This window comes from Podarcis filfolensis (genome assembly GCF_964270895.1).
Source record: "Podarcis filfolensis genome assembly, chromosome: 1".
Taxonomy (NCBI): domain Eukaryota; kingdom Metazoa; phylum Chordata; class Lepidosauria; order Squamata; family Lacertidae; genus Podarcis; species Podarcis filfolensis.
In genome coordinates, this window is record NC_139604.1 from 131,953,286 (window position 1) to 131,981,237 (window position 27,952).

Below are 27,952 nucleotides of genomic sequence, written 5' to 3' on the forward strand. Positions count from 1 at the left end.
GAAGTTTTTAATGTCCTGTTGTTTTAATTTGTTGGGAGCCGCCCAGAGTGGCTGGGGGAACCCAGTCAGATGGGGGACATATTATTATTAAAAGTGCTTTTGTTTTCTTTAAAAAAATGTTTAGGGGTACTCTCATTTTCCTACTCATATTGAAATACTGCCCCTCAATGAGCCCAGACTTAGATTGACGAAATGTTTAGGGGTGTGCATACCCCTGTGTACCCCCATAAAAAAGCACTGATATTATCGTTATTATTTCCTCATCATCATCATGAGTGATATTACAGCAACTAGAGGAAGATGGTTGAGCAGGGCCGGATATAGGTTTGATGAGGCCCTAAGCTACTGAAGGTAATAGGGCCCTTTATATGTCCAGCTGTCCTTTGTCAACAACAAATTGTCAATGTTTTTTGTGTTGAATATATGCTAAATGGTAATTGATGGACCTAATAGGTCCATAGGTAAAGGGACCCCTGACTGTTAGGTCCAGTCGCGGACAACTCTGGGGTTGCGGCGCTCATCTCGCTTTATTGGCCGAAGGAGCCGGTGTACAGCTTCCAGGACATGTGGCCAGCATGACTAAGCCGCTTCTGGCGAACCAGAGCAGCGCACGGAAATGCCGTTTACCTTCCCGATGGAGCGGTACCTATTTATCTACTTGCACTTTGACGTACTTTCGAAGTGCTAGGTTGGCAGGAGCAGGGACCGAGCAACGGGAGCTCACCCCGTCACGGGGATTCGAACCGCCAACCTTCTGATCGGCAAGTTCTAGGCTCTGTGGTTTAACCCACAGCGCCACCCGTGTCCCTAGCATCACCCGCGTCCCTCAGCGCCACCCGCGTCATACACAACACAAAACACTGGTGCTGTATGTAGGTTTTATTTTATTTGTTTTTTATCTTATAGTTTGGAAATGTACATCCAGGTTTTTTTTCCTTTAAATTTTTTGCCTATAGCTTTAGCTTATACATAAATCTGGCACTGGGGTTGAGGGCTTAGAAGGCCAACAAAACCTGCAAGTTCACTGGTCTTGCAATGCGCTCTACGTGGGGCTACATTTGAAGGTGACCCGGGAACTGCAACTAATCCAAAATGCAGCAGCCAGACTGGTGACTGGGAGCGGCTGCCGGGACCACATAACACCGGTCCTGAAACACCTACATTGGCTCCCAGGATGTTTCCAAGCACAATTCAAAGTGTTGGTGCTGACCTTTAAAGCCCTAAAAGGCCTCGGCCCAGGATACCTGAAGGAGCGTCTCCACCCCCATCGTTCTGCCCGGACACTGAGGTCCAGCTCCAAGGGCCTTCTGGCGGTTCCCTCCATGTGAGAAGCCAAGTTACAGGGAACCAGGCAGAGGGCCTTCTCGGTGGTGGCGCCCGCCCTGTGGAATGCCCTCCCACCAAAGAGAAAAATAACTACCAAACTTTTAGAAGACATCTGAAGGCAGCCCTGTTTAGGGAAGTTTTTAATGTTTAATAGGTTATTGTATTTGAGTGTTTTGTTGGAAGCCGCCCAGAGCGGCTGGGGAAACCCAGCCAGGTGGGCGGGGTATAGATAATAAATTATTATTATTATTATTATTATTATTATTATTATTATTGGTTCATCTTCCTGTGGGCTGATCTTCCTGAGGGGCAAGTTCCTTCAATCCTACCTGGAGAGGCCAGAGAGTGAACTTTGGACTTCCTGCATTCAAAACAGATACTCTCCCGGTCACCTATGACCCTTCTCCCCCAAAGAACCAGTTTTTGCAAAGCCTCCCTATCTGGTCACCTGAGGGCAATTCATACCAGGAAGCTGCCTTATTCTGAGTCAGACCCTTATCTAGCTGCGCCTTACGTGCTCTGAATGGCAGCGGCTCTCCGGGGTTTTGGACAGGGCCTTAGCTGGAGTGGAGAGGCTGCCAGCCAGGGACTGAACCCGGGACCTTCTGCACGCAACGCAGATGTCCTGCCGCACTGCCATCCTATGCGCCTTTGACTGGCGAAATCCCCGCCCCAAACACCCTGGAGTGGATCCCTTTTTCCGAGTTACTGCTGCAAATCCGGACGGAAGTGGCGGTGAGGCACATGAAGACGGGCAGAGTGCCTCTGGGCACGTGCAGTGCGCCCTTGTCGCCGGCAACCTTTCGGCAGGACCATTGTACCCAACCTATTACCCTTCTCGGAGCTGCAGGTGAGGGTTTCTGGGGCAGAGGAGGTGCCCCAGCACCTCTCCTTTCCTCGACCCTTTGCCGCCTGCCGTCTAGAAAAGGACTCCATCCCTCTCGCTTGCTCCCGCCCGCCCCCTTCCCACAGACAGCCGCGATTCCTTCCCGGCTCCCCGTGGGAACAAACGGCCCCTTCTCCGCCCTCCCGGCGAGGCCAGCGCTTCCTTCTCTTAGCCCCCGCCCCGTCTGCGGGAGGCCGTCCACCCTCCTGCCCACCCTCCCCGCCCCGCGCCCCTTCATAGGCACGGCTCGCCCCGCCGCGCCGCCCCACACGCGTCCCGCCCTGCCCGCCCCGTCGAGGCGCACGCTCTCGCCCGCCGCCGGCTCCATGGACGGCGGCGGCGCTTACCGCTGCCGCTCCAACCGGCACCTGGAGGGCGGCCAGTCGGCCCTGCCGGGCTCGCTGCTCTTCGCGGCCGGCCTGCTGGGCAACGTGCTGGCGCTGGGGATCTTGTGGCAGCACCAGCTCCGCGCGCGGCTGCAGCGCGCCGGCGGCTGGGGGCGCCCAAGGGCGTCCGCCTTCTACCTCCTGGTCAGCGCCTTGGCCGCCACCGACCTGCTGGGCAAGTGCCTGCTCAGCCCCATCGTCCTGGCCGCCTATGCGCGCAACCGCAGCCTCAGCGAGCTCTGGCCGCCGCCAGCAACTGCCGTCGGGGAAGACGCAGCCGCCGGCGCTGGAGACGCGAGCCCCGGGAGCCTGTGCCAGCTGTTCGCCTTCCTGATGGCTTTCTTCGGCCTGGCGCCCACCATGCTGCTGCTAGCCATGGCCCTGGAGTGCTGCCTGTCGCTGGGACACCCCTACTTCTACCAACGCCACACCAACCGGCGCCTGGGCGCGCTGCTGACCGTCGCGGCGGGCGCGCTGTGCGCCCTCTTCTGCGCCCTGCCGCTGCTGGGCTTCGGTGCCATCGTGCAGTACTGCCCGGGCACCTGGTGCTTCATCCGCATGGCCGGCGGCGGGCGGGCCTACTCGGTGCTCTACGCCAGCCTCCTGAGCGCGCTGGGACTCGCCATCGGGCTCTGCAACTTGGGCAGCATGCGCAGCCTCTACCGCATGGCGCGCCGGCAGCCCCCGCGAAGGAGCCAGCCGGCCGGAGCGCACGGAAGCGGCGGTGGTACCGGCGCGCCGTCGACCGCGCCTCCCGGCGCCGGCCGCACCGAGGAGCTGGGCCAGCTGGTCTTGCTGGCTCTCATGACCGCCCTCTTCACCATCTGCTCCCTGCCCATGATCGTAAGTAACGCTAGGAGGCGGGGGGGGGGGACGGGAGAGCTGTGCGCCTTGGAGAGGCCCTGGCCGTCGAGGGAAACGCCCGGTCGGAAGGCGCGCTCTGTGCGCCCAGAGGGAATAATAATAATAATAATAATAATAATAATAATAATAATAATAATAATAATAATAATAATAATAATAATAATTTGTTATTTCTACCGGGCCCATTTGGCTGGGTTTCCCCAGCCACACTGGGCAGCTTCCAACAAAAGATTAAAAATACATTAAAACATCAGTCATTCAAAACTTCCCTAAACAGGGCTGCCTTCAGATGTCTTCTAAATGTCATATAGTTGTTTATCTCTTTGACATCCGATGGGAGGGCATTCCACAGGGCCTCTCCAGGGAACCGTCAGCCATAGGAGCCAACTCCGAAGGACCGAGGGGGCTTTGCCCCCCCCAATAATATATTTGAGGGGGCCGGGGCCCCCATAGTTGACTGGCATTCAAATGGTTTGTGTGCACCACATTATGTGATGAATTATGTGGGCAGGGCTGACCTGGGCTACCACAGTATTTTATTCAAGTTGGCGCCCCTGCCTCCAGCATTTTGGTCCTTGCTGGGGGCAGCCTCCTCCCACCTGTGTATGTCTAGATGCCTAGAGAGCATGGAGTAGGTATCTCAAGTACCACATTGCTATGTGCCTCTCAAAGGCTCCCCTGGCATCCATAGGTGGAGCTGAGAAAGACTTGGGGTGAGTGGAAGACCAGAGGGTCTTGTCATGCCAGCCAGCCATGGACCAGGCTGAACCCAACATCTTGTGGGGCCTGAGACAGAAGGGAGATGGTCCACCCCCTTTTACAAACACTTTCTGCCAGAACACTGCCGTGGTCACACTTGCAGGTAAAGGTAAAGGTAAAGGGACCCCTGACCATTAGGTCCAGTCATGGCTGACTCTGGGGTTGTGGTGCTCATCTCGCTTTACTGGCCGAGGGAGCCGTCGTACAGCTTCCGGGTCATGTGGCCAGCATGACTAAGCCGCTTCTGGCGAACCAGAGCAGCGCACGGAAACGCCGTTTACCTTCCCGCCGGAGTGGTACCTATTTATCTACTTGCACTTTGATGTGCTTTTGAACTGCTAGGTTGGCAGGAGCAGGGACCGAACAACAGGAGCTCACCCCGTCGTGGGGATTAGAACCGCCAACCTTCTGATCTGCAAGTCCTAGGCTCTGTGGTGTAAGCCACAGCGCCACCCGCATCCCCTGTGCCACCCATGTCCCTTGCAGGTAGCTAGATTTAAAAACTAAACTGAGAACTGTGTGAAATTAGGTCGGGGGAGACAGAATCGTCTCAGTGCTATTTTTTCTAGGAAAAGAGGTGCCGGAACTCACCTTGTTCTCTTAGAATGGCAATGGTGCCCGTCTGAGAGGTGCTGGAACTGAGTTCCCAGGGTCATCTAGTCCAGCCCCATGCAATGCAGGAATCTTTCACCCAGCGTGAGGCTCGAACCCTCAACCAGCTGAGCTGTCTGGGTCCGAAGATCTACCCTAGTGAAGGCAGCACTGACAATCATGAGTGGTGAATTGGGCTTTTATTTTTATTTTTGGTGGACTGATGTGGATTTTGCTGTTTGTAGTGATATTACTGTTACCACTGTTATAGTCTCATTTTTAACTTTACTTCTCGTTGCATATTCTTTGTGGGACACCTTGAGATTTTGTTAGAAAGGTGCTGAAGAAATTTAATAAAACGAACAACAGTAATAATAAATTAGCACACTTTAATATTAAGGACACCCGAAGAGCCTGCAGAATGAGGCCAAAGGCCCATCTGGTCCAGAATTCTGTTCTCCCAGTGGCCAACCAGATTCCTGTTGGAAACCCGCAAGCAGAACTTGAGCAGAACACCCGGGTTGTGGTTCCCTGCACCTGGTAGACTGCCAACCAGAGTGGAGGTTCCACCCTTTTAGTCTTACCTGCAGGGGCACAGATGCCATACACCAGACACAGGCAAACTCAGCCCTCCAGATGTTTTGGGGACTACAATTCCCATCATCCCTGCCCACTGTTCCTGTTAGCTAGGGATGATGGGAATTGTAGTCCCAAAAGATCTGGCGGGCCAGTTCCCGGAACCAGCGAAACCAAAGATTTACCGAAGACTGGAATAAATTTACAGAGTATATTAAAAATATATGTGAAGGTCAGTTAACGTTTGTAGGTTTTCGAGAAGCTCTGTGATAATAATGGAAAGAAATATTGTTTTATAATAATTGTTAAGATTAATTTGGTTAAAAAAAACCAAAACAATACAGATGGAAGAAATGTGAATAATTGTGATAACATGAAAAATTTCCAGATAGACTGAAGGAAGTCTGAAAGTGGAAAGATTAGAATTGGATGTATATTTTGAATGGAATGTTTTTCCTTTATTGTTATATTTGAAAACTTTATAAAAAAAAAAGATCTGGAGGGCACTTGATGATCTGCACACCTGATTAGAAGAGGGCCGGCGACTTCTGCTAGCAAACGTGTCTTTTCCATGTTTCATCCCTCCCTGAACAGTTTTAGCTCTAATCTCCCTTTTGCATCTCTTTGATAACTGCACGCCTTCTGCTGAAGCCCTCACAGATTGTTTAATTTAACAGAAAACAGAGCCTGGGCCATAGCAGGACTGCGGTGATAAATGATCTAGCAGCTATTAACACAGGCTGGAATTGTTTTAGATCTTACGCCGGCTGCTCCCTGGAGGCAGAATTCTGAAAGAGGGGGACTTCACACAAGATGGGTTGGATTCTCCTTTCTAACATCCTCATTGGCCGGGCCAAAATATCCGTGACATATGCTTGCTTTTACTTTTGGGGGTGACAGTTTGGCGTCTGTTTTCCATCCACGTTGCAATCCATCTCTAGAACAAATTGGTTGGAGATAATGGCCTGGCGGTTGAGGGTGTTTTCTGCAGCATGTTCTTGACACAAGAATAGTTCATTAGCAGAGGATTTATCACGCTTTGGTTTGCTCCGTGTCTCTTCCCCGAATTATGCCCCGTTATTGCTGTCTAGGAGGGCCACAGTGCATCCCAAAGAAGCAAAGAAAATGAAACAGAACATTTGTGGTATAAAAAAATTACAGGATTTCAGCAGGAAGATACGCACCGACTAGGAATGAAGCAGCGTGATCAGCCCCAAAGCTTTTGCAGGTGCAACCGGCGTTGAAATCATGATCACGTGTGACCTCCCTGATAGCATCGTGAGCACAAATCATCATGCGTGTGCATTCAAAAGGACGCCTGGTTATGTTGTTTTTCGCATCCCAGATTAGCTCAGCAGCAGTCTCCCAACCTGAAGTTTTGCAGCTTTCCCTGCGGCAGATGTTGTTGGGTTTAAGGGCTTTAGAAAAACAGGGTGTATATAAGATACTCTAGGCTTTTAAATAGCTATTCACCTAATAAGGGGGGGGAGGAGAAAATGCTAAAAGTATCGCTTTACGCTTTGTAGTGTGTGCAGTTTGAGCTCAGTTTACAATCAAATTACAAAGCAAAAATTTGAAATGGAGGCTGCAGGAGTGGACACGCTAGGGAGTAAGTCACATGCATGCATAACTAAGGGGCAGGGACTTTTCCCAGGCTGAGGGCTGCATTCGCTTCTGGGCAAGAAAATGGGGACCACATGCCGGTATGAGCAGAGCCGAAACTGAGAGAGAGGGACACAAGAAAAGCCAAATTCACCCCTTGCAGTAGGCTAATTTCTACAAAAACTAACACAGCCCTCTCTGTCATTTGTAGAAGATTTGGTAGAATCGTAGAGTTGGAAGGGACCACAAGGGTCATCTAGTCCAGCCCCCGGCAGTGCAGGAATCTTTTGCCCAACGTGGGGCAAATGCCACCAGATTTTGAAGCGGTGCAAAATGTAGGCTCCTCTCCCAGTCTCTGATCCACCTGCCCTTCCATTCTCCCTTGTTGTTGTTGTTTAGTCATTTAGTCACGTCCGACTCTTCGTGACCCCCTGGACCAGAGCATGCCAGGCACTTCTGTCTTCCACTGCCTCCCGCAGTTTGGTCAAACTCATGCTGGTAGCTTCGAAGACACTATCCATCCATCTCATCCTCTGTCGTCCCCTTCTCCTTGTGCCCTCCATCTTTCCCAAAATCAGGGTCTTTTCCAGGGAGTCTTCTCTTCTCATGAGGTAGCCAAAGTATTGGAGCCTCAGCTTCAGGATCTGTCCTTCCAGTGAGCACTCAGGGCTGATTTCCTTCAGAATGGAGAGGTTTGATCTTCTTGCAGTCCATGGGACTCTCAAGAGTCTCCTCCAGCACCATAATTCAAAAGCATCAATTTTTCGGCAATCAGCCTTCTTTATGGTCCAGCTCTCACTTCCATACATCACTGCTTTCTCCCTAGCTTTCTGCAATTACTTGCGTTCTATTGCAGCAGTGACTGAGACTAAAGGAGAATTTGATCAGGTCGCTGTAACTCCCCCCCCCCCACTGCCCCACCAGAGAACAGAAGCATTTATCTCCCAAGCCCCATAGCCATTGCCCTGTAAGTCACACCCCCAACCCTGCTATGGGACATCACAGCGGACCTTGACTGCGCCCTCTCTGTTGTGGCTAAGGGCTCTGAACCCTGCACTGGTTTTCTTGAGAATCATCACATCACACCTCTCTGAGATTAGCACAAGAGCGGGGATGGAAAGAACAGCTGCCCTCTGGGGTGTTTGGACGTGGGAAGCGGTTCTGGGTAACAGAAAAGGCTCGCTGATCTTCTCTCTTAGTTAAGCTGCAAAACATTCCGGCTGTGTTTTCGGAGCACCGATAATGACAGGTCTCAGATTTATCGGATTCTTTGCAGCTTGCTGCAAGTCAAAAGCTGCTAACTAATTGATTTCTGGAACGGGACAGCGAGGGAACACTGACTAATGTTGATGCATTTGAGAACTTGCTTTGGTTACTTGCACACAGTCCGGAGAATGTTTCGCGCCGCCGGCCAACAGCACCCATTTTTTAGCCAAGGCGCACGGCATGTCTGGAACAGAGCAAAGAAGATTAAGACAGATCTCTGGTCATCAAGGCAGCCCTGCTGGGTCTGACAAAAGAGACCATCAACTCCAATATCCTGTTTGCAGCAGAGATGATGTGCAGGACCCACAAAACAAGACAGCGTGAAGACAGCAGCCTTCTCCTCCTGTAGCAGTGGTTTACCTGTGGTCCTTGCCTGGTGCGCTTTGCGGACAGGATGAGGCCTCTGTTAGGAAAGCCAGATCGCAATCTAGTTGTGTAGCCCTGCCATGTGGGATTAACAGGCTTTGAGGCTGGCACATTTAGCCATGAGAGCCAAGGCCGAGCAAACGAGCATAGAATCATGAAATCATAGAGTTGGAAGGGACCCCTAAGGGTCATCCAGCCCAGCCCCCTGCAATGCAGAAATCTCAACAAGATCACCAAACTGGGAGGGGTGGCTAACACCCCAGAGGACAGGATCACACTTCAAAACGACCTTGACAGATTAGAGAACTGGGCCAAAACAAACAAGATGAATTTTAACAGGGAGAAATGTAAAGTATTGCACTTGGGCAAAAAAAATGAGAGGCACAAATACAAGATGGGTGACACCTGGCTTGAGAGCAGTACATGTGAAAAGGATCTAGGAGTCTTGGTTGACCACAAACTTGACATGAGCCAACAGTGTGACGCGGCAGCTAAAAAAGCCAGTGCAATTCTGGGCTGCATCAATAGGAGTATAGCATCTAGATCAAGGGAAGTAATAGTGCCACTGTATTCTGCTCTGGTCAGACCTCACCTGGAGTACTGTGTCCAGTTCTGGGCACCACAGTTCAAGAAGGACACTGACAAACTGGAACGTGTCCAGAGGAGGGCAACCAAAATGGTCAAAGGCCTGGAAACGATGCCTTATGAGGAACGGCTAAGGGAGCTGGGCATGTTTAGCCTGGAGAAGAGGAGGTTAAGGGGTGATATGATAGCCATGTTCAAATATATAAAAGGATGTCATATAGAGGAGGGAGAAAGGTTGTTTTCTGCTGCTCCAGAGAAGCGGACACGGAGCAATGGATCCAAACTACAAGAAAGAAGATTCCACCTAAACATTAGGAAGAACTTCCTGACAGTAAGAGCTGTTTGACAGTGGAATTTGCTGCCAAGGAGTGTGGTGGAGTCTCCTTCTTTGGAGGTCTTTAAGCAGAGGCTTGACAACCATATGTCAGGAGTGCTCTGATGGTGTTTCCTGCTTGGCAGGGGGTTGGACTCAATGGCCCTTGTGGTCTCTTCCAACTCTATGATTCTATGATTCTATGATCATCCTTGACCAAATATCATCTCAACCGAAGCATCCCTGACAGATGGCCATCCAACCTCTGCTTAAAAGCTTCCAAAGAAGGAGAGTCCACAACTTCCAGAGGGAGACTGTTCCACTGTTGAACAGCTCTTACTGTCAGAAAGTTCTTCCTGATGTTTAGTCAGAATCAGTGCCGGATTTACTTATAAGGTAGAGCCTAGGGCTTGCCGATCAAAAGGTCAGCGGTTCGAATCTCCGCCACGGGGTGAGCTCCCGTTGCTCGGTCCCTGCTCCTGCCAACCTAGCAGTTCGAAAGCACGTCAAAGTCCAAGTAGATAAATAGGTACCACTCCGGCGGGAAGGTAAACAGCGTTTCCGTGCACTGCTCTGGTTCACCAGAAGCGGCTTAGCCATGCTGGCCACATGACCCGGAAGCTGTACGCCGGCTCCCTCGGCCAATAAAGCGAGATGAGCGCCGAAACCCCAGAGTCATCTGCAACTGGACCTAACGGTCAGGGGTCCCTAAACAAGCTCTAGCTTAGGGCCCCACTCTCTTGGGGCCCCCCCAAAAAATTGAAAGGAAAAAACTGGATGCACATTTCCAAAATATAAGATAAAAAACAAATAAAAGAAAACCTTCATACAGCAACCATGTTTTGTGTTGTGTAGGTTCCTGGGATGTAAGTCATGGGCCCACCTGCTAGCCTGCTCCCTAACATATCACTGGTTAGATAACTACTGTATTAGGTCCATAAATTTCCTTATAGCATATATTCAACACAAAAAACAGCTGCAATTTGTTGTTGACAAAGGACAGCTGGACATATAAAGGGCCCCATTATCTTCAGTAGCTTAGGGCCTCATCAAACCTAAATCCAGCCCTGGTCAGAATGTCCATTTTCTTGTAACTTGAAACCATTGGCTGGGAGCAGTAATAGTAGTAATAGCTGTAATAGGTAAAGGGGCCCCTGACCATTAGGTCCAGTCGTGACTGACTCTGGGGTTGCGGTGCTCATCTCACTTTACTGGCCGAGGGAGCCGGCGTACAGCTTCCGGGTCATGTGGCCAGCATGACTAGTCACTTCTGGCGAAGCAGAGCAGTGCACGGAAATGCCGTTTACCTTCCCGCCAGAGAGGTACCTATTTATCTACTTGCACTTGATGTGCTTTCAAACTGCTAGGTTGGCAGGAGCAGGGACTGAGCAATGGGAGCTCACACCCGTCGCGGGGATTCGAACCACCAACCTTCTGATCGGCAAGTCCTAGGCTCTGTGGTTTAACCCACAGCTCCACCCGCGTTCACATTTATTACAGTGCTTTCAGCATTCAGAGCCTTTGGTGTACTTTATCACAGGAGTGCTCCCCAAAGACCTGCAAATTAGGCCCATATTTATCCTGGGGAGATTGAACCCCTTCCCTTGACAATGAATCCCTCTTCTCTGGGAACTGTAGTTCTGGGAGGGGAAAAGGCGCATCCTAACAGCTTAACAAACTACAGCTCCCAGGATTCTTTGAGGAAAGCCACGACTGTTTCAAGTGATATAAGAGCATTTTAATTGTGTGGTGTCCCGGGTCTATTTAAAGTCAAACAACTCTGAGAAGGGAGATCTGCAGAGACATTGGAGTTACCCATCAAAAGTTAGCAGAGCAAGGAAGTCACCTGGCCACAGGATTCCCCACCAGGGTAAAATGTATAGCAAAGGCTACCAGCCGCAATGCCTGGGCTCTGAGCACCACAGCTGGAAGCAGCAGTCATTCTGGGTACCAGTTTTTGGAAAACAAAGGAAGGAAGAGAACTCTCTGCTTGCTGGTTTTCCGCAACCATCTGGTTGGCCTCTGTGAGAACAGGATGCTGGAACAAAAGGGCCATTCGCCTGATCTAACAGGGATCGCCTGATCCAACAGGCCCAGAGCCACAGAATCCAGCTGTTCTGAGGGTGGGGTGCATGGCTGGCTCCAATGCCAGCACTTTCTGAGTCTGTTCCACTGTCAAACTGGGAACCAGGCAGAGGGCCTTCTCAGTGGTGGCACCCTCCCTGTGGAAGGCCCTCCCTTCAGGTGTTAAGGAAATAAACAACTTTTTGACTTTTAGAAGACACCTGAAGGCAGCCCTGTTTAGGGACATTTTTAATGTCTGATGTTTTGTCGTGTTTTTAATACAGTGGAACCTCGGTTTTTTAGTGTCTCGGAAGCCGAACATTTCAGTTTTCAAACGCCGAAAACCCGGAAGTAATTGCTTTCGTTTTCGAACGCGCCTCGCAAGTCAAACGGCTTCCAAGGCACATTTCTCAATTTTCTCCATTGAATTTGCCGACAGCCCATCGTGCCTCAGTTGTCGAACGTTTCAGAAGTCAAACAGTCTTCCAGAATGGATTATGTTCGACAACCGAGGTACTGCTGTATTCTGTTGGGAGTCGCCCAGAGTGGCTGGGAAAACCCAGCCAGATGGGCAGGGTATAAATAAATTATTATTATTATTATTATTATTATTATTATTATTATTATTATTTGTACTGATGTTGAGTCAGAATCTCCTTTCTTGTAACGTGAATCCACTGATTTGAGTCGACCCCTCTGGATCAGGAGAAAACAAGCTTTCTCCATCCTCCATGTGACAGGCCATCAGAAGATCGCTATCCTATCACCTCCCAGTCTCCTCTTTTCCAAGCTAAACCTCCCCAACTCCTTCAACCGTTCTTCATAAGGTGTTGTTTCCAGGCCCTGGGTCATCTTGGTTGCCCTTCTTTGAATTATGTTCCAGCTTGTAAATGTTGTTGTTATTGTTTAGTCGTTTAGTCGTGTCCGACTCTTTGTGACCCCCTGGACCAGAGCACCCCAGGCTCTCCTGTCTTCCACTGCCTCCCGCAGTCTGCTCAAACTCATGTTCGTAGCTTCGAGAACACTGTCCCACCATCTCGTCCTCTGTCGTCCCCTTCTCCTTGTGCCCTCCATCTTTCCCAACATCAAGGTCTTTTCCAGGGAGTCTTCTCTTCTCGTGAGGTGGCCAAAGTATTGGAGCCTCAGCTTCAGGATCTGTCCTTCCAGTGAGCACTCAGGGCTGATTTCCTTCAGAATGGAGAGGTTTGATCGTCTTGCAGTCCATGGGACTCTCCAGAGTCTCCTCCAGCTTGTAAATGGCCAACTTAAATTTAGATTTCTCTGCCCATATTTCACATTTGGCCACCAGAGCAGGGTTAGGGGTGAGAACCATCTGGTCTGCCAGCCTGTCCCCCCCACACACACTTTAAAGGACATTTTCTCAAGGAGACAGAAGAAGGAAGTCAATGTCAGCTAAAGTGTCTTTTCAGAACTGAACGTTGAGAGTACAGTGGCCCAGGAACAGCAGGAACCCTGTTAACACGAGAAATGGATGTTTGCCAACCGGCGTAAAAGTCTTCAGGCTTGGCCGGATTTGGTGCCAGATCTGATTCATCTGGCACATTGTCAAATGCAGGCCAGTCTCCAGAGCCAGAACGGCTATTTTTGAGCCGCTGACCCCATTCTGAAACTGCCCTTTCCTGTCTTCTCCTGGGCGAGGTTCAAGGCTCTTGGGTCAATTGGCAAGGCCCTTCCCAACTTGGAACCAGGATATCTCAAGGGATGCTTGATCGAGGGAGTCCCTGTCGGTGGTCCCCAGTGGCCCCGATCCACCAGCAGCTAGGTTTCAAAGAGGGTTTACACAGAACAAAAGAAATTAGCGTGAAAATCCCTGAAACGAGAAGTAATCGACTATAGAATAACAAGAATTTAAGAGAATAGGGCTATTTAAGAGAATAGGGCTATTTAAGAGAATAGGGCTATGCTTAAAACGTGTCATTGAGGTTTTCATACCTTCTTTGTAAACTCGAGGAAGAATTTTCAGCCCTGCTCTTGAGCTTGTTTGATATCACTTAAAATCTTATCATTTCTTTATTTCCTTCTGAGGAAACTGATTAGTTCAGTGAAATGAGTTTTGTAGCCGGCATCTCGTTAAGTCTTTGTTTAATTCTAGTTGATTTTTTTATTTAACCTGAGGTACCACTTTAGCTAATTTTGCCTCCCGCTGCCGCCACACGATTTCTGTTCTCATCTGATGCAAAGTTCTTAACCCGAGGTACTATTTCTGGGTTAGCGGAGTCTGTAACCTGAAGCGTCTGTAACCCGAGGTACCACTGTAGTACATTTACAGTCATACCTCATGTTACGTCTGCTTCATGTTACGTTCTTCCAGGTTACATCCCGCGGAGACCCAGAAGTACCGGAAAGGGTTACTTCTGGGTTTCACCGCTCGCACATGCACAGAAGCGCAAAATGATATCACGCGCATGCACAGAAACAGCAAATCGCAACCCGCGCCTGCACAGGCGCAGGCACGCCACTGCGGGTTGCTTTCTTTTCATGTTGCGAACGGGCCTCCGGAATGGATCCCGTTCGCAACCAGAGGTACCACTGTATATATAACAAAGGCGGCATATTTTCATCTCCGCCAAGCTAAGCACTTGGCTCCTTACCTCTCTCGCCCTGACCTCGCCACTGTGATCCACACGACGGTCACCTCCAGACTGGATTATTGTAACTCGCTCTACGTGGGGCTGCCCTTGAGACTGACCCAGAAACTCCAGCGGGTGCAGAATGCTGCAGCGAGACTCCTTACGGGGTCCTCACAGTGGGATCACATTCACCCGGTGCTTTACCAACTGCACTGGCTCCCAGTGGAGTACAGGATCAGGTTTAAGGTGCTGGTTTTGACCTTTCAAGCCCTATGCCGCCTAGGACCCACGTACCTATGGAACCGCCTCTCCTGGTATGTCCCACGGAGGACCTTACGGTCCACAAATGACAACATTTTGGAGGTCCCAAGTCGCAAGGTGATTCGATTGGTCTCAGCTAGGGCCAGAGCCTTTTCAGTACTGGCCCCAACTTGGTGGAACACTCTGTCCCAAGAGACCAGGGCCCTGCGGGACTTGGCATCTTTCCGCAGGGCCTGCAAGACAGAGCTGTTCCTCCAGGCCTTTGGTCAGGGCACAGTCTGACCCCCTCCTTCAGCAATCCTCACAGAACTCTAGCCCAATGGTTGCCATTAATTTGATTTGAACTGATTTTATAATGAAATGATTTTAGAATGTTGTATTATTTTACTGTTGTTAGCCGCTCTGAGCCCAGCTTTAGCTGGGGAGGGCGGGATATAAATAAATTATTATTATTATTATTATTATTATTATTATTATTATTATTATCTCGCCTTCTTTCCTCTGAAGAACTCCAGGAGGCATACATACTACCCTTCTCCCCATGTTATCCTCACAACAACCTTGAGAGGTAGGCTAGGCTAAAAGCAGCCGATTGACCTCCCAGGGTCACCAAGTGAGTATTTAACCCTCGTCTCCAAGGTCCTAGCCCAGCAATCTAACAGCAGTGGCTCTGCAGTGTCTGGTTGTTGTTTTTTAAAACAGTTTCAACTGATTATTATCTTGAATTACAACCAGCCTTTGAAGCTGAGATCTTTCCGAGAGCGGCATCTGCAAAGGAATTGTTTTGGAGATGTTTCATTGCATGTTGTCTGGCGGCCTGGCCTCCTTTGAGACAAAGGACAGGATTCAAATTTACTAAATAAATAAACGGTATATAAATTGTGGAAATAAATGCAAGAAACTTGTGTCCTCCTGGAGAAACATCGCTGGGAGGAGAGAACAAGAGTCCTTGGAAAATACCATGGTATTTTCTCAAATTTAATCTGTTCCGGAAGTCCACTCCAAATCAAAGTGTTCCAAAACCAAAGTGTGCTTTCCCATAGGAAGTAATGCAAAACGGATTAATCCGTTCCAGACTTTTAAAAACAACCCCTAAAAGAGCAATTTAACATGGATGTTACCATTTAACGAGACCATTGACCCATAAAATGAAAGCAATAATCAACGTACTATAAAATAAATAAGACAGTATTGTAGATGATAAAAATTAAAAAATATTTCCCCCTTACCTGCACTGATAACAGTCATTGTTTGGGTGGGGGGCTTGTATCCATTTCTGCAGTCACACTGCAATCAATCAGTAGCTGAACTGGGTTCCACACAGTCACAAAAACATATTAACCGAGAAAGCCTCAAAAAGAAAAACACAAAATAAATAGCAAAAAGAAAAGCGCCAAACTTCATCCGTTCTGGAAGTCCCTTTGACTTCCGAAATGTTCAAAAACCAAGATGCAGCTTCTGATTGGTGCAAGTGCCCCGGAAACAATAGCCAACAGCTGCATCTGTTTTTTGTTTTTTTTAAAGATATTTATTGGAGTTTTACAAAGATATGAATTTAAAAGATCATATAAAAAGAAAGAAATACAATAAAAGAAACATAGAAAAATACATAAAGTAAGAAAAGGAAAATAAAAACAAATCCATTTTTGTAACCCTAACTCGTTATCTTATTTCCTTGGCCTCCTCACACCTCCCCTTTTTGTATTCCCATTTAAATAATCAAGTCAGCAAATCCTTACCCTCTTTCGTTTATCTTAACTCTATATCTTAACATATTATAACTCTATATTTTCATCCATTTATCAATTCATTTTTGCATATTCTTATTAACTTTGTTGCTAATGCCACTTATTTTCAGTCCAACATCATTTTAACATTCATTAATTTTACAATGTTTCTGCAGATAGTCTTTAAATTTCTTCCAGTCTTCTTCCACCAACTCTTCTCCCAGGTCACGGATTCTGCCAGTCATTTCCGCCAATTCCATATAATCCATCACCTTCATCTGCCACTCTTCCAGGGTGGGTAGCTCTTGTGTCTTCCAATACTTTGCAATAAGTATTCTTGCTGCTGTTGTTGCATACATAAAAAAAGTTCTATCCTTCTTTGGCACCAATTGGCCGACTATACCCAGGAGAAAGGCCTCTGGTTTCTTCAGGAAGGTATATTTAAATACCTTTTTCATTTCATTATATATCATATAATATATAATGTTCCAAAATGTTCAAAAACCAAGGTGAAGCTTCTGATTGGTGCAAGTGCCCCGGAAACAATAGCCAACAGCTGCATCTGGGCTTCCAAAAAACGTTTGAAACATTTACTTCCGGGTTTTCAGCGTTTGAGAACCAAGGCACCACTGTGCAATGAGTTCTAAATGTGGCTACCAGATTGCTGACTGGGCTGAGGGGCATAGCTGTCAACTTTCAGATTTGAAAATAAGGGATCAGCAGCCTCAAAAATAAGGGATCAGCAGCCTCACCTGTCCCGGGGACAGTCTACAGGATATCTAACAATCCGGGATAGCAGCGGGAAGCAGCGGGAAACGGCGCTGGAATAAGGGAATTTCCCACAAAAAAAGGGAAGGTTGACAGCTATGGATAGGATAGCTGCTTATTTCCATCACATCTGAAGGGAGGGCGTTCCACGGGGCGGGTGCCACTACTGACAAGGCCCTCTGCCTAGTTCCCTGTAACTTGGCTTCTTGCAGTGAGGGAACCGCCAGAAGGCCCTCAGAGCTGGACCTCAGTGTCTGGGCTGAATGGTGGTGGTGGAGACGCTCCTTCAGGTATACTGGACCGAGGCCGTTTAGGGCTTTCAAGGTCAGCACCAACACTTTGAATTGTGCTCGGAAACGTACTGGGAGCCAATGTAGGTCTTTCAGGACCGGTGTTATGTGGTCTTGGCGGCCGCTCCCAGTCACCAGTCTGGCTGCCGCATTCTGGATTAGTTGTCGTTTCTGGGTCACCTTCAAAGGTAGCCCCACGTAGAGCGCATTGCAGTAGTCCAAGCGAGAGATAACCAGAGCATGCAGCACTCTGGCGAGACAGTCCGCGGGCAGATAGGGTCTCAGCCTGCGTACCAGATGGAGCTGGTAGACAGCTGCCCTGGACACAGCTGCCTCTGGGAAACCAGCGAGCAGAATTCGAACACAAGAGCCCTCTCCCCAGCTCAAACCATGTTTCAGACAATGAGGTCTGAGGGGGGAGAAAGGGAAGGTTGACAGCTATGCTGAGGGGGGGTTGGGATTCCCTGCGGGGGGCTAAGAGGCAGGGGGCTCTGGAGGTATAAATGACCATGAGACTTGGAAAAACTGGTATCCTTGGATCAAGTGAACCAATTTTGTTAATTTCATAGAACTCCAGGGACACCCAGGGGTCATCTAGTCCAGCCCCCTGCAAAGCAGGAACCGCAGCTGAATCGCCAGGCTGTGCACTGCGATGGAGAGCCAAGCCAAGGCGCAGGGAATCATTTCCCTGCCAGCCACCCCTTGCCCCACCTTCCTCCACCCAACTAAATACAGTGGTACCTTGGTTCTCAAACATTCATATAGATACAAAAAGTCCTTGCGCTCGATACTGTTTCCCAAATGGTGTTTCCAGAGGTAGCTCAGTAATGGATGCAAAGTTCCGACTTTCTCTCGGGTGTAACTACCAAATTCCATGGGCGTTTGAAACATTGTCTTATCTCGCACGTATAAGTTTGTTTTTTCTACCTTTTATTCATGTATCTTTCCCGTTCTCATTTACTCAGTAGATTTTCTAATATGCTGATTCACTCATCACGCTTTTACCCTGCGCCATTTTCTCCGCCAGTGTCGGGTAGGATTTCTTTAACTTCCCAATCCTTAAAACATTTCCCGAACCTCCTTTTCTTCTGCTTCTGTAAAAAGGTAAAGGGACCCCTGACCATTAGGTCCAGTCGTGACCGACTCTGGGGTTGTGGCGCTCATCTCGCTTTATTGGCCGAAGGAGCCGGTGTACAGCTTCTGGGTCATGTGGCCAGCATGACTAAGCCGCTTCTGGTGAACCAGAGCAGCGCACGGAAATGCCGTTTACCTTCCCGCCGGAGGCTTGCACTTTTTGGCAACTGATTGACTGGTTGTGTGACTGCAGTACATTATTGCTTTCATTTTATGGATCCTTTGTCTTGTTGGATAGCAAAATTCATGTTAAATTGCTGTTTTAGGGGTTGTTTTTAAAAGTCTAGAATGGATGAAACCGTTTTGCATTACTTTCTATGGGAAAGCGTGCCTTGGTTTTGGAACGCTTTGGTTTTGGAACGGACTTCCGGAACGGATTAAGTTTGAGAACCAAGGTACCACTGTAACAGTTGTGGGAACTAAAATAAGGGCTGTTTCAGGCACCATAAAACAGCAGATAGGCCCTGAGATCTTCAGATGGAGGGTGGTATACAAATTTAATAAAATAAATAAAAACAGAATCACAAAACTGTGAACTAGGAGGGGCTTCCCTTGTACTTGACCCAGAAGCTGTGGCTAGGGCAGGCTGCTGCAACCCGATTGCTGGCAGGAGCAAGGGCTTGCCAACAGATAACACCTGTACTTGGAGGTCTGCACCAGTTGCTAATTTTCTACCAGGCTGAGTTCAAGGTTTTAGGAAAGTCCTTAGCAACTTGGGACCAGTTTACCCGCAAGATCGCTGCACCTCTTATGTGCCAGTCGGGCTGATTCGGTCTGCGGAACTGGCGCTGTTACCAGTGCCGCACAATACCCGTTCTGCATTTGCAAGAACTCCATCTTTTCGTGCACTTTGGAACTACCTGCCTCATGATACCAGGCACGCGCCTCCGCTGTGCTCTTTCTGGTGCCTGCTAAAAGCGTTTGAGAACCGCAGATCCAGAAAAGGGACTATCTGCTTATCTGCCTGTCCAAAGAGATGGTATATATTGTTGTTGTTGTTTAGTCGCTTAGTCATGTCCAACTCTTCATGACCCCATGGACCAGAGCACGCCAGGCACTCCTGTCTTCCACTGCCTCCCACAGTTTGGTCAAACTCATGCTGGTAGCTTCGAAAACACTGTCCAACCATCTCGTCCTCTGTCGTCCCCTTCTCCTTGTGCCCTTTTCCAGGGAGTCTTCTCTTCTCATGAGGTGGCCAAATATTGGAGCCTCAGCTTCAGGATCTGTCCTTCCAGTGAGCACTCAGGGCTGATTTCCTTCCGAATGGAGAGGTTTGATCTCCTTGCAGTCCATGGGACTCTCCAGAGTCTCCTCCAGCACCATCATTCAAAAGCATCCATTCTTTGGCGATCAGCCTTCTTGATGGTCCAGCTTTCAATGGTATATATTAGCAGAGCCTTAACTGTAAGCATCTTTAGCTTTTGGTTGTCTTGCGTCAGATCTCTTAGCCGGAAAGCAGTTTGGGGGAGTTTTTACAGGACCGCTGCAGTTACATTGTTTTTGGAAAGCTGTTAAATGCCTGCGGAGAACCAGAGCTTCACGTGGACATTCTGAGCCCTTTTAAGGCCAGGATTACAAGGAAAGGAGGTTGGAGGTTGTCAAGAGGTTATTGGAGACATTTTCGAGAAGAGCAAATGTTGAGGTTGGTGCGTCAGAGTCCAGCCTTGGCCAAGTTCAGGGGTGGCTGAACGCCCACGGAGCCACTGCCTCCTTAGTTCCACAAATGCATCCCCAATTCCGCCCCCACAAAAGGCATTATTCAGAATAGTGGTTTACACGACCCAGTAAGGAAGATAATAAGGCAACAAAATTGAAAATGGTGACAGTTAATTTCACATTTATTCCAAATCCCACTACAGTGGTACCTTGGTTCTCAAACTCAATCTGTTCCAGAAGTCCGTTTCAAAACCAAGGCGTGCTTTCTCATAGAAAGCAATGCAAAACGGATTAATCCGTTCCAGACTTTTAAAAACAACCCCTAAAACAGCAGTTTAGCATGGATTTTGCTATCCAACAAGACCAAGGGATCCATAAAATAAAAGCAATAATGTACTGCAGTCACACAGCCAGTCAATCATTAGCTGAACTGGGTTCCACACAGTCACAAAAACAAAATGAAAAAGAGCCCCCAAAATAAATAGCAAAAACAGACAGACCTCAGTGTTAACACTCAAAACGGAGCACGTTCGGCTTCCGGAAAAAGTTCGCAAACCGAAACACTTACTTCTGAGTTTGCAGTGTTTGGGTTCCAAGTTGTTTGAGTACCAAGGTGTTTGAGAACCAAGGTACCACTGTACTTAGATATATAGCAGGACTACCCTCCTGGAACAAATTCAGGGAGACTTGGAGCCAATTCTCATGTTCCAGAAAAGCACCTGAGAAGCACTTTAGACTGCAAGTGTGCATATGAAAATAGGGATGTCCTATTTAATAATATTAATAATAGTAGTAGTAGTAGTAGTAATAATAATAATAATAATAATAATAATAATAATAATAATGTTATGTACTGAGTTGAATAGGATACAAAATGCAGCCGTCTGATTGGTCCTAGAACAATAGGATCCAGAATGCAGCAGTCTGATTGGTCCTAGAACAATAGGATCCAGAATGCAGCAGTCTGATTGGTCCTAGAACAATAGGATCCAGAATGCAGCAGTCTGATTGGTCCTAGAACAGTAGGATCCAGAATGCAGCAGTCTGATTGGTCCTAGAACAATAAGATTCAGAATGCAGCAGTCTGATTGGTCCTAGAACAATAGGATCCAGAATGCAGCAGTCTGATTGGTCCACAGGAGCCACCCAATCCAGTTCCAGGTGGAAGTGAATCCACAACCTGATTGGCCTACAGGAGAATCCCGGAATTAGCCAATCACATGGGACCCATTGTGTAAATAATGTATATAAAGCAGACATTCTGGGGGAACTTCCATTCCTCCTCACCACTGCTCCAAGTATATTTCAAATACTAATACTCCGCCCATCTGACTGGCTTGCCCCAGCCGCTCTGGGCAGCTTCTGACAAATTATAAAAATATAACAAAACATTAAACAAAACAAAAAAACTTCCTTATTCAGGGCTGCCTTCAAATGTCTTCTGATGGTGGTACGGTCTCCCTTGGGAGGTGGTTAACTCTCCTTCCTTGGAGGTTTTTAAGCAGAAGTTGGATGGCCATCTGTCATGGATGCTTTAGTTGAGATTCCTGCATTGCAAGGGGCTGGACTAGATGACTCTGGTGGTCCCTTCCAACTCTGATTCTATGGAAGCCCCTTCAAAGAAACAGTTTTGAGACAGAACTCAGCAAACACCAACTTGACCCACAAGGGGGAGCTCTTTGCACATGCAGGCGGAGGAAAAACCAAAGCAATGTGTCTATGCCACAATTCTGGCTTGCAATATTTCAGTGGCTTTTGGGATAGCGAATCTCCAGATGTTGCTATTCACTACCGATTTATTCCATAAAATTTATACACCGTGTGGTTGTTAAAAAGCAGGCGTCCTGGTTTTCAACCTCCAAAAGTTGTACGGTATGATATACCACCTTCCCCACCACCACCCAACTTTGCTGCATAATTCACCTCCTCCCCATTTTATCCTCTCATATATATATATATATATATATATATATATATATATATATATATATATAATTTTATTAGATTTTCCACAATAACAAAAGCAGAATGATACACAAAAACAGAAAAAGAGAAGGGAAAAAAAGGAACAATAAACAAATAAACAGTGACAACAAACTTAATTCTTCACAAATCCAACCTTTTAAACATCTTGGTCCCTCCCTTCTGAGTTTCCTTGTAGCTAAAAGTAACAGTTTTCCAATATTAAACTAAAACAATTTCCAATTATAGTCCATCTTATTCACTTTTCTTAACATTCTAAATCCCATTTATTTAACTATAACTTAGTTTAATCCTAGGTCTATTTGTTTTCTTTCAAGTAATTTCAAATTTTTTATATTACAATATTTATTCAAACGGTCCTTAAATTTCCTCCAGTCCTCTTGAAACTCCTCTTCTTTCTGGTCGCGGATTCCCATTTCTCAACAACCCTGCGAGGTAAGTTAGGCTGAGTGGCAGCGGCTGGCTCAAGGTCACCCAGGGCTGAGTGGTAGATTCGAACCCGTGTCTCCCAGGTCATACGCTCTAACCACTACACCCCCACTGCCTCTGCAATGTAATGCTGAAGATGTAGCTCTCTACCCCGGCCTTTGATGGCCAAGACAGGTGTTTCTGGGATACACCCCTTTCCCCGTGGTTTGTCTTTTAGATGAACTGTTTTTCAATACGTACCAAGTTTTAAATTGGTGTAAATCTGTCCTGGGACCTGATGTTGAAGAAGGGCTGGTAATAAACGAATCAACAGGAAAGCTCACTTGGTTAGAGCATGGTGCTGATAACGCCAAGGATGCCGGTTGAATCCCCGTTTGGGACATCTGCATATTCCTGCATTGCAAGGGGTTGGAATAGATGATTCTAGCCCTTTCCAACTCTGAAATTCTCTGCTTCTGTGAGTGTCTGGAGGCTGTTGGAGGATGGATGGCAGCTAACAGATTGAGGTTGAATCCTGACAAGACAGAAGTACTGTTCTTGGGGGACAGGGGGCAGGCTGGTGTGGAGGACTCCCTGATCCTGTATGGGGCAACTGTGCCCCTGAAGGACCAGGTGCGCAGCCTGGGAGTCATTTTGGACTCACAGCTGTCCATGTAGGCACAGGTTAATTCTGTGTCCAGGGCGGCTGTCTACCAGCTCCATCTGGTACGCAGGATGAGACCCTCCCTGCTCATGGATTGTCTCGCCAGAGTGGTGCATGCTCTTGTTATCTCTTGCTTGGACTACTGCCATGCACTCTACATGGGGCTACCTTTGAAGGTGACCCGGAAACTGCAACTAATCCAGAATGCGGCAGCTAGACTGGTGACTGGAAGACCACATAACACCGGTCTTGAAAGGCCAACATTGGCTCCCAGTAAGTTTCTGAGCAGAATTCAAAGTGTTGGTGCTGCCCCTTAAAGCCCTAAACGGCCTCAGCCCAGTATAACTGAAGGAGTGTCTCCACCCCCATCCTTCTGCCCGGACACTGAGGTCCAGCTCCGAGGGCCTTCTGGCTGTTCCCTCACTGCGAGAAGCCAAGTTACAGGGAACCAGGTAGAGGGCCTTCTTGGTGGTGGCGCCCACTCTGTGGAACGCCCTCCCACCAGATGTCAAAGAGAAAAACAATTACCAGACTTTTAGAAGACATCTGAAGGCAGCCCTGTTTAGGGAAGCTTTTAATGTTTGATGCATTACGGTATTTTAATATTTTGTTGGAAGCCTCCCAGAGTGGCTGGGGAAGCCCAGCCAAATGGGCAGGGTATAAATTATTATTATTATTATTATTATTATTATTATTATTATTATTATTATTATGATATTTATTGGAATTTTCAAAATGTTACAAAATAAAATAAAGACAAAAAAAATGCAGATTCAAACAAAAAAAAGAAAAAAAGAGAAAAAAAATACAACAATACATCACAAACAATTAAAAACATTTAAAAAACAAATTCATTATTTCCAAATCCTCAACTGTCATTACCTTCTTTCTTAGACCTCCTCCTCCTCCCTTTCTTTGTATCCTAGTTGTTAATTATCCCAGCAAATCCTTTCCATATTTCATAATATTCTGTCATTACATTACCCTAAACTGTTTTAGTCTTATATTTCTATAATAAGATAAATCTTAAAACTTAAAACTTAAATCTTGTCCTTACCAGCTTCTCATAACCATAACATTCTTTCATAATTCTTTAAACATTTTTGCTTAAAGCCAAGTAATTTCATTCCAACATTTTTCTAATGTTCATCAATTTTATAAAACAGTTCTAATGGTAGAGAAAAGAAATACAAACAAATCAAATTTTCATCCAACGTCCCTTCCTCCTGGTTCCGGGTTTTGTCAGTCCTTATTATCACGTCGATCTAGCTCATTAACCTGGCAACCTTATATCCGAGGCCCTCAAGTCTCTTCCATGTCCCTTCCGCAGCTCTTCTTCATATTTGTAGCTGTATTATTATTCTATGAAGTAGTAGTCACAATAATAGTCCGCTGCCTCAATCTGCCGCAAGTGAGTTTTTCAACCTGTCTCCCTCCCCTCCCACAGGTCCGCGCTTACGTCGGTGCGTTTGCCCCGGATTTCGACGAGAAGGCAGACCTCACCGCCCTGCGCTTCTTCTCCGTGAACTCCATCGTGGACCCCTGGGTCTTCATTATTTTCCGGACGTCCCTGTTCCGCAGTTGCCTCCGCCGGGTTTCGAGGAGGCTGAGCTCGAAAAGGGCCACAGACTCTCAGCTGCTAGAAACTTGGGAGCGGAAAGGATCCGATCGTCTGCAGTGAGGCATTTCTGCCTTCTCTGAGGAGCTGGTGCTGGAGGGGGTCCAGCTGGACTTCCCCCACCCCCCATCCCGGCCCCATAAATCATCCATAGTCAAGGAACAGGTTGAAGTGCTTGCAAGCAAACATTTTCCCTGGTCAGAAAAAAGCGGCTCACTTAAGCTGCATGGTTAACCTCTGGAACTCATGCCCACTGGAGACAGTGATGACCACCAGCCTGGATGGCTTTGAAAGAAGACTGGACAAATTTGTGGAAGAGAGGGCTGGCAATGGCTACTAGCCAGGATGCCTAGGCTCTGCCTCCACTGCAATGCTTCTGACTAACAGTTGATGGAAACCACAGGAAGGTCTTGTGTTCGAATCCTGCTTATCGGATTCCCATTGGGGCGTCTGGTTGGCCAATGTAAGAACCAGACGCTTGCGGGAATAGATGGGCCATTCGCCTAATCCAGCGGGCTCTTCTTGGGTTTTTAATGTAGTGACCGCACCACCATTCATGGTTTCTGCTCTCTTAAGATGGGTGAACAATCCAAGAAGCAGTCACCAAATTTGGGGGGGACACGGCCATTGCACCCCCAGCTGATCAAAGGTACTAGACGGTTTGCGTACTGCCTGCCGGTATCAGCCACTTGTGGGCAGGCCTGAAAAGTTAAAGAGAGAGGCGTCCGCTCTCTCCCAGCTTGCAAGGACTTTCCTGCCAGGTCGCCTGGAGGCCATGGTTGCTCGCCAGTGGCGACCAGGCGAGTTGGCTGGCCTGATAGGAGAATCGCATAGCCACGTGGATATGTGCTGCTGTCTCGAAAGGGCAAATTCCCCTCGTATTTCTACCCACAGGCCTGCAAGGCGACAGAAATCCAGAATGACCACGGTGATCATTCCCAGTAGAGCGGATGTGTGGCTGTCATTGGAGCAGTGTGTACTGTATTTTTCACTCTGTAAGACGCACCTGACCATAAGACGCACCTAGTTTTTTAGAGGAGGAAAGCAAGAAAAAAAATTATTCTTAACAAAACAGTGGATGTATGATTTTTGTGGTGCATGCTGTGGCCACAGACATGTGATCTGATGGTGAATTTGGGGTGACCCAATGCAGAAATCCTGAGGATCCATGTGGATCCATGCTTTGTAACCACATTTTTGCACCATTGCAGCCCCAGGAAACAGTGGATGCGTGATTTTTTTGGTGCAGGCTGTAGCCATGGACATGCTATGCGATCTGATAGTGAATTTGGGGTGACCCAATGTAAAAATCCTGAGGATCCATGGGCTTTTACCTCCCCCCTCCCAGGCAGCCTCCTAGCATCACTTATCTCTCTTCCGATCCCACCGATCAGCTGTTTCCTTTCAACACTCCCTTCCCTCTTATTTGCCTTAGTGTCTTTTCCTTAGCTGGAGCAGTTTTTTGCTCCTCCTTTTCTTCTAATTTCTCTCCTTATTGCTTTAGTCTTCCTGTTTCCCCTCTTTGCAAGTTTGCTGTCTTTACCTCCCCCCTCCCAGGCAGCCTCCTTTATTGCTAGCGTCCCTTATCTCTCTCCATGATCGGCAAACAATCAGCGGCTTTGTTTCAACACCCACTTCCCTCTTTCAAAAAAAAAAAAAAAAAGCATGATCTGCTTTTTGCCCCTGGGCAATTCGGCTCCAGGGACCACGCATTCGCTCCATAAGACGCACAGACATTTCCCCTTACTTTTTAGGAAGAAAAAAGTGCGTCTTATGGAGCGAAAAATACGGTACATTCCTAGTTACTCCCATCTCGAAATAGGAGACTGTGGAGCTGGGAAGGGGGCAGAAACAGGCAGACAAAATGACCAGGGATAAAAAGGGTACACTTGATTTACCTTTTCTTGAAGGGGAGGGATGGTGGAGTTGATCTGCCCTCAACTAAAACCTCTTTTCTGTGTTTAAATCAGGAATCTCCTCCTCAGTGGCGTAGCGTGGGTTGTCAGCACCCGGAGCAAGGCAAGTAATTTGCGCCCCCTAACCCGGGGCAAGGCAAGTAATTTGCGCCCCCTAACCCCTAACCTGCCACCGCTGCCAGCTTCTTCTTGCTGCTGCCTGGTCTGGTCTGGTGTGGTTCTCTCCCGCACTCAGCGCTGCGCTGGGCGGCCGCTGCACTGTCCCTCCCCCCAGATAGTCCCTCGCTCTCTCTCCGCACTGCACGCCTGGCACCCACCCCCTCCACAGTGGGCGGCGACCCGGCGGCTCAGATCGGATTCGCACAGCCAGCACTGCAGTGAGAGAGAGTGAGTGAGCCAGGTAGGGGCAGAGAGCTGCGAGTGCGAGTGCCCCCCCAGATGTTGCGCCTGGTGCGGCCGCCCCCCCGTACCCCCCACGCTACGCCACTGCTAAATATGCCCCCCCAGGTTTATACATGAATGGTGCAGATGTCATCAAGCCAATGTTGGGTTTCATCCAGCGAATTATTAGCTTGCATGGTGGGGGGTTGGACTGATTGGAAGGGAATGCCCTTCCAATTCTACAGTTCCGATTCTATCGTGAGCGTTGCTGGGGAAGCTATGGAATGGTAAGCATCAGTCAGGCTGGGACTGAGAAAGGACAACTGAAAACATCAAAGGGGTTGGAGCCCTTGACAAAAAGGTTGGAAATAAAACTTCACAACGGCGTCATATTGTTCTGCAATATTGGGGCGCATCCAGTCGTGCGTCGTTTGAGGGGTGAAGCCTCCCTGAAGGTGCCCCTTGTTCCGTTCCGGCCAAGCTCCGAAGAAACCTGTTTGTGTTTGCCGATTGGTTGGTCCTTCTGGCAATCACAAACACACCCCCTCCCAGGAGCAGTTTTTCACCTTGGGAAGACTGGTTGGTTTGCTTCAGTTGGCCAAAGAAATGTTTAGTCTGAGACACCTGCCAAGCGCCCGATATTTTAATTTTTTATTTATTTTCCCTTTAATAATATACATTCACATCATTATTATCCACTTTACCACCCTGGCTCTTTAGAGCCTGTTGACTTCCTTCCCTCCCACCTCATGGCTTTCAAAATTAACCTTTACATCGTTACAATTTGTACGTTTTCCAATTCTAATGAGACTCGTTACAAACTGACTCAAAATTTAAATAAATATCGAAAGGTAGAAATTTTCTCATTACAAGTCTTCAGACAACCCTGCTAGGGATGTTAATTGCTTACAATAATCTTTCAGATATCGTATAAATTTACTTCAGTCCTTTTGGAATACTTGATCATGCTG

General features: G+C 47.9%; 1 protein-coding gene and 1 long non-coding RNA gene across 2 annotated transcripts in view; both read left to right on the forward strand.

The window, feature by feature from the left end:
- LOC310766731 overlaps positions 1-27,952 on the forward strand; it is a 159,208-nt gene that overhangs the window by 72,795 nt on the left and 58,461 nt on the right. The window lies entirely within an intron of this gene.
- On the forward strand, positions 1,947-26,324 carry PTGDR (prostaglandin D2 receptor; the record flags this gene model as incomplete). The annotated part of the gene is made up of 3 exons (XM_083580239.1): positions 1,947-2,176; positions 2,250-3,441; positions 24,514-26,324. 3 exons carry the CDS (start codon positions 1,947-1,949, stop codon positions 24,745-24,747), a joined length of 1,656 nt encoding a protein of 551 aa, XP_083436365.1. The 3' UTR covers positions 24,748-26,324.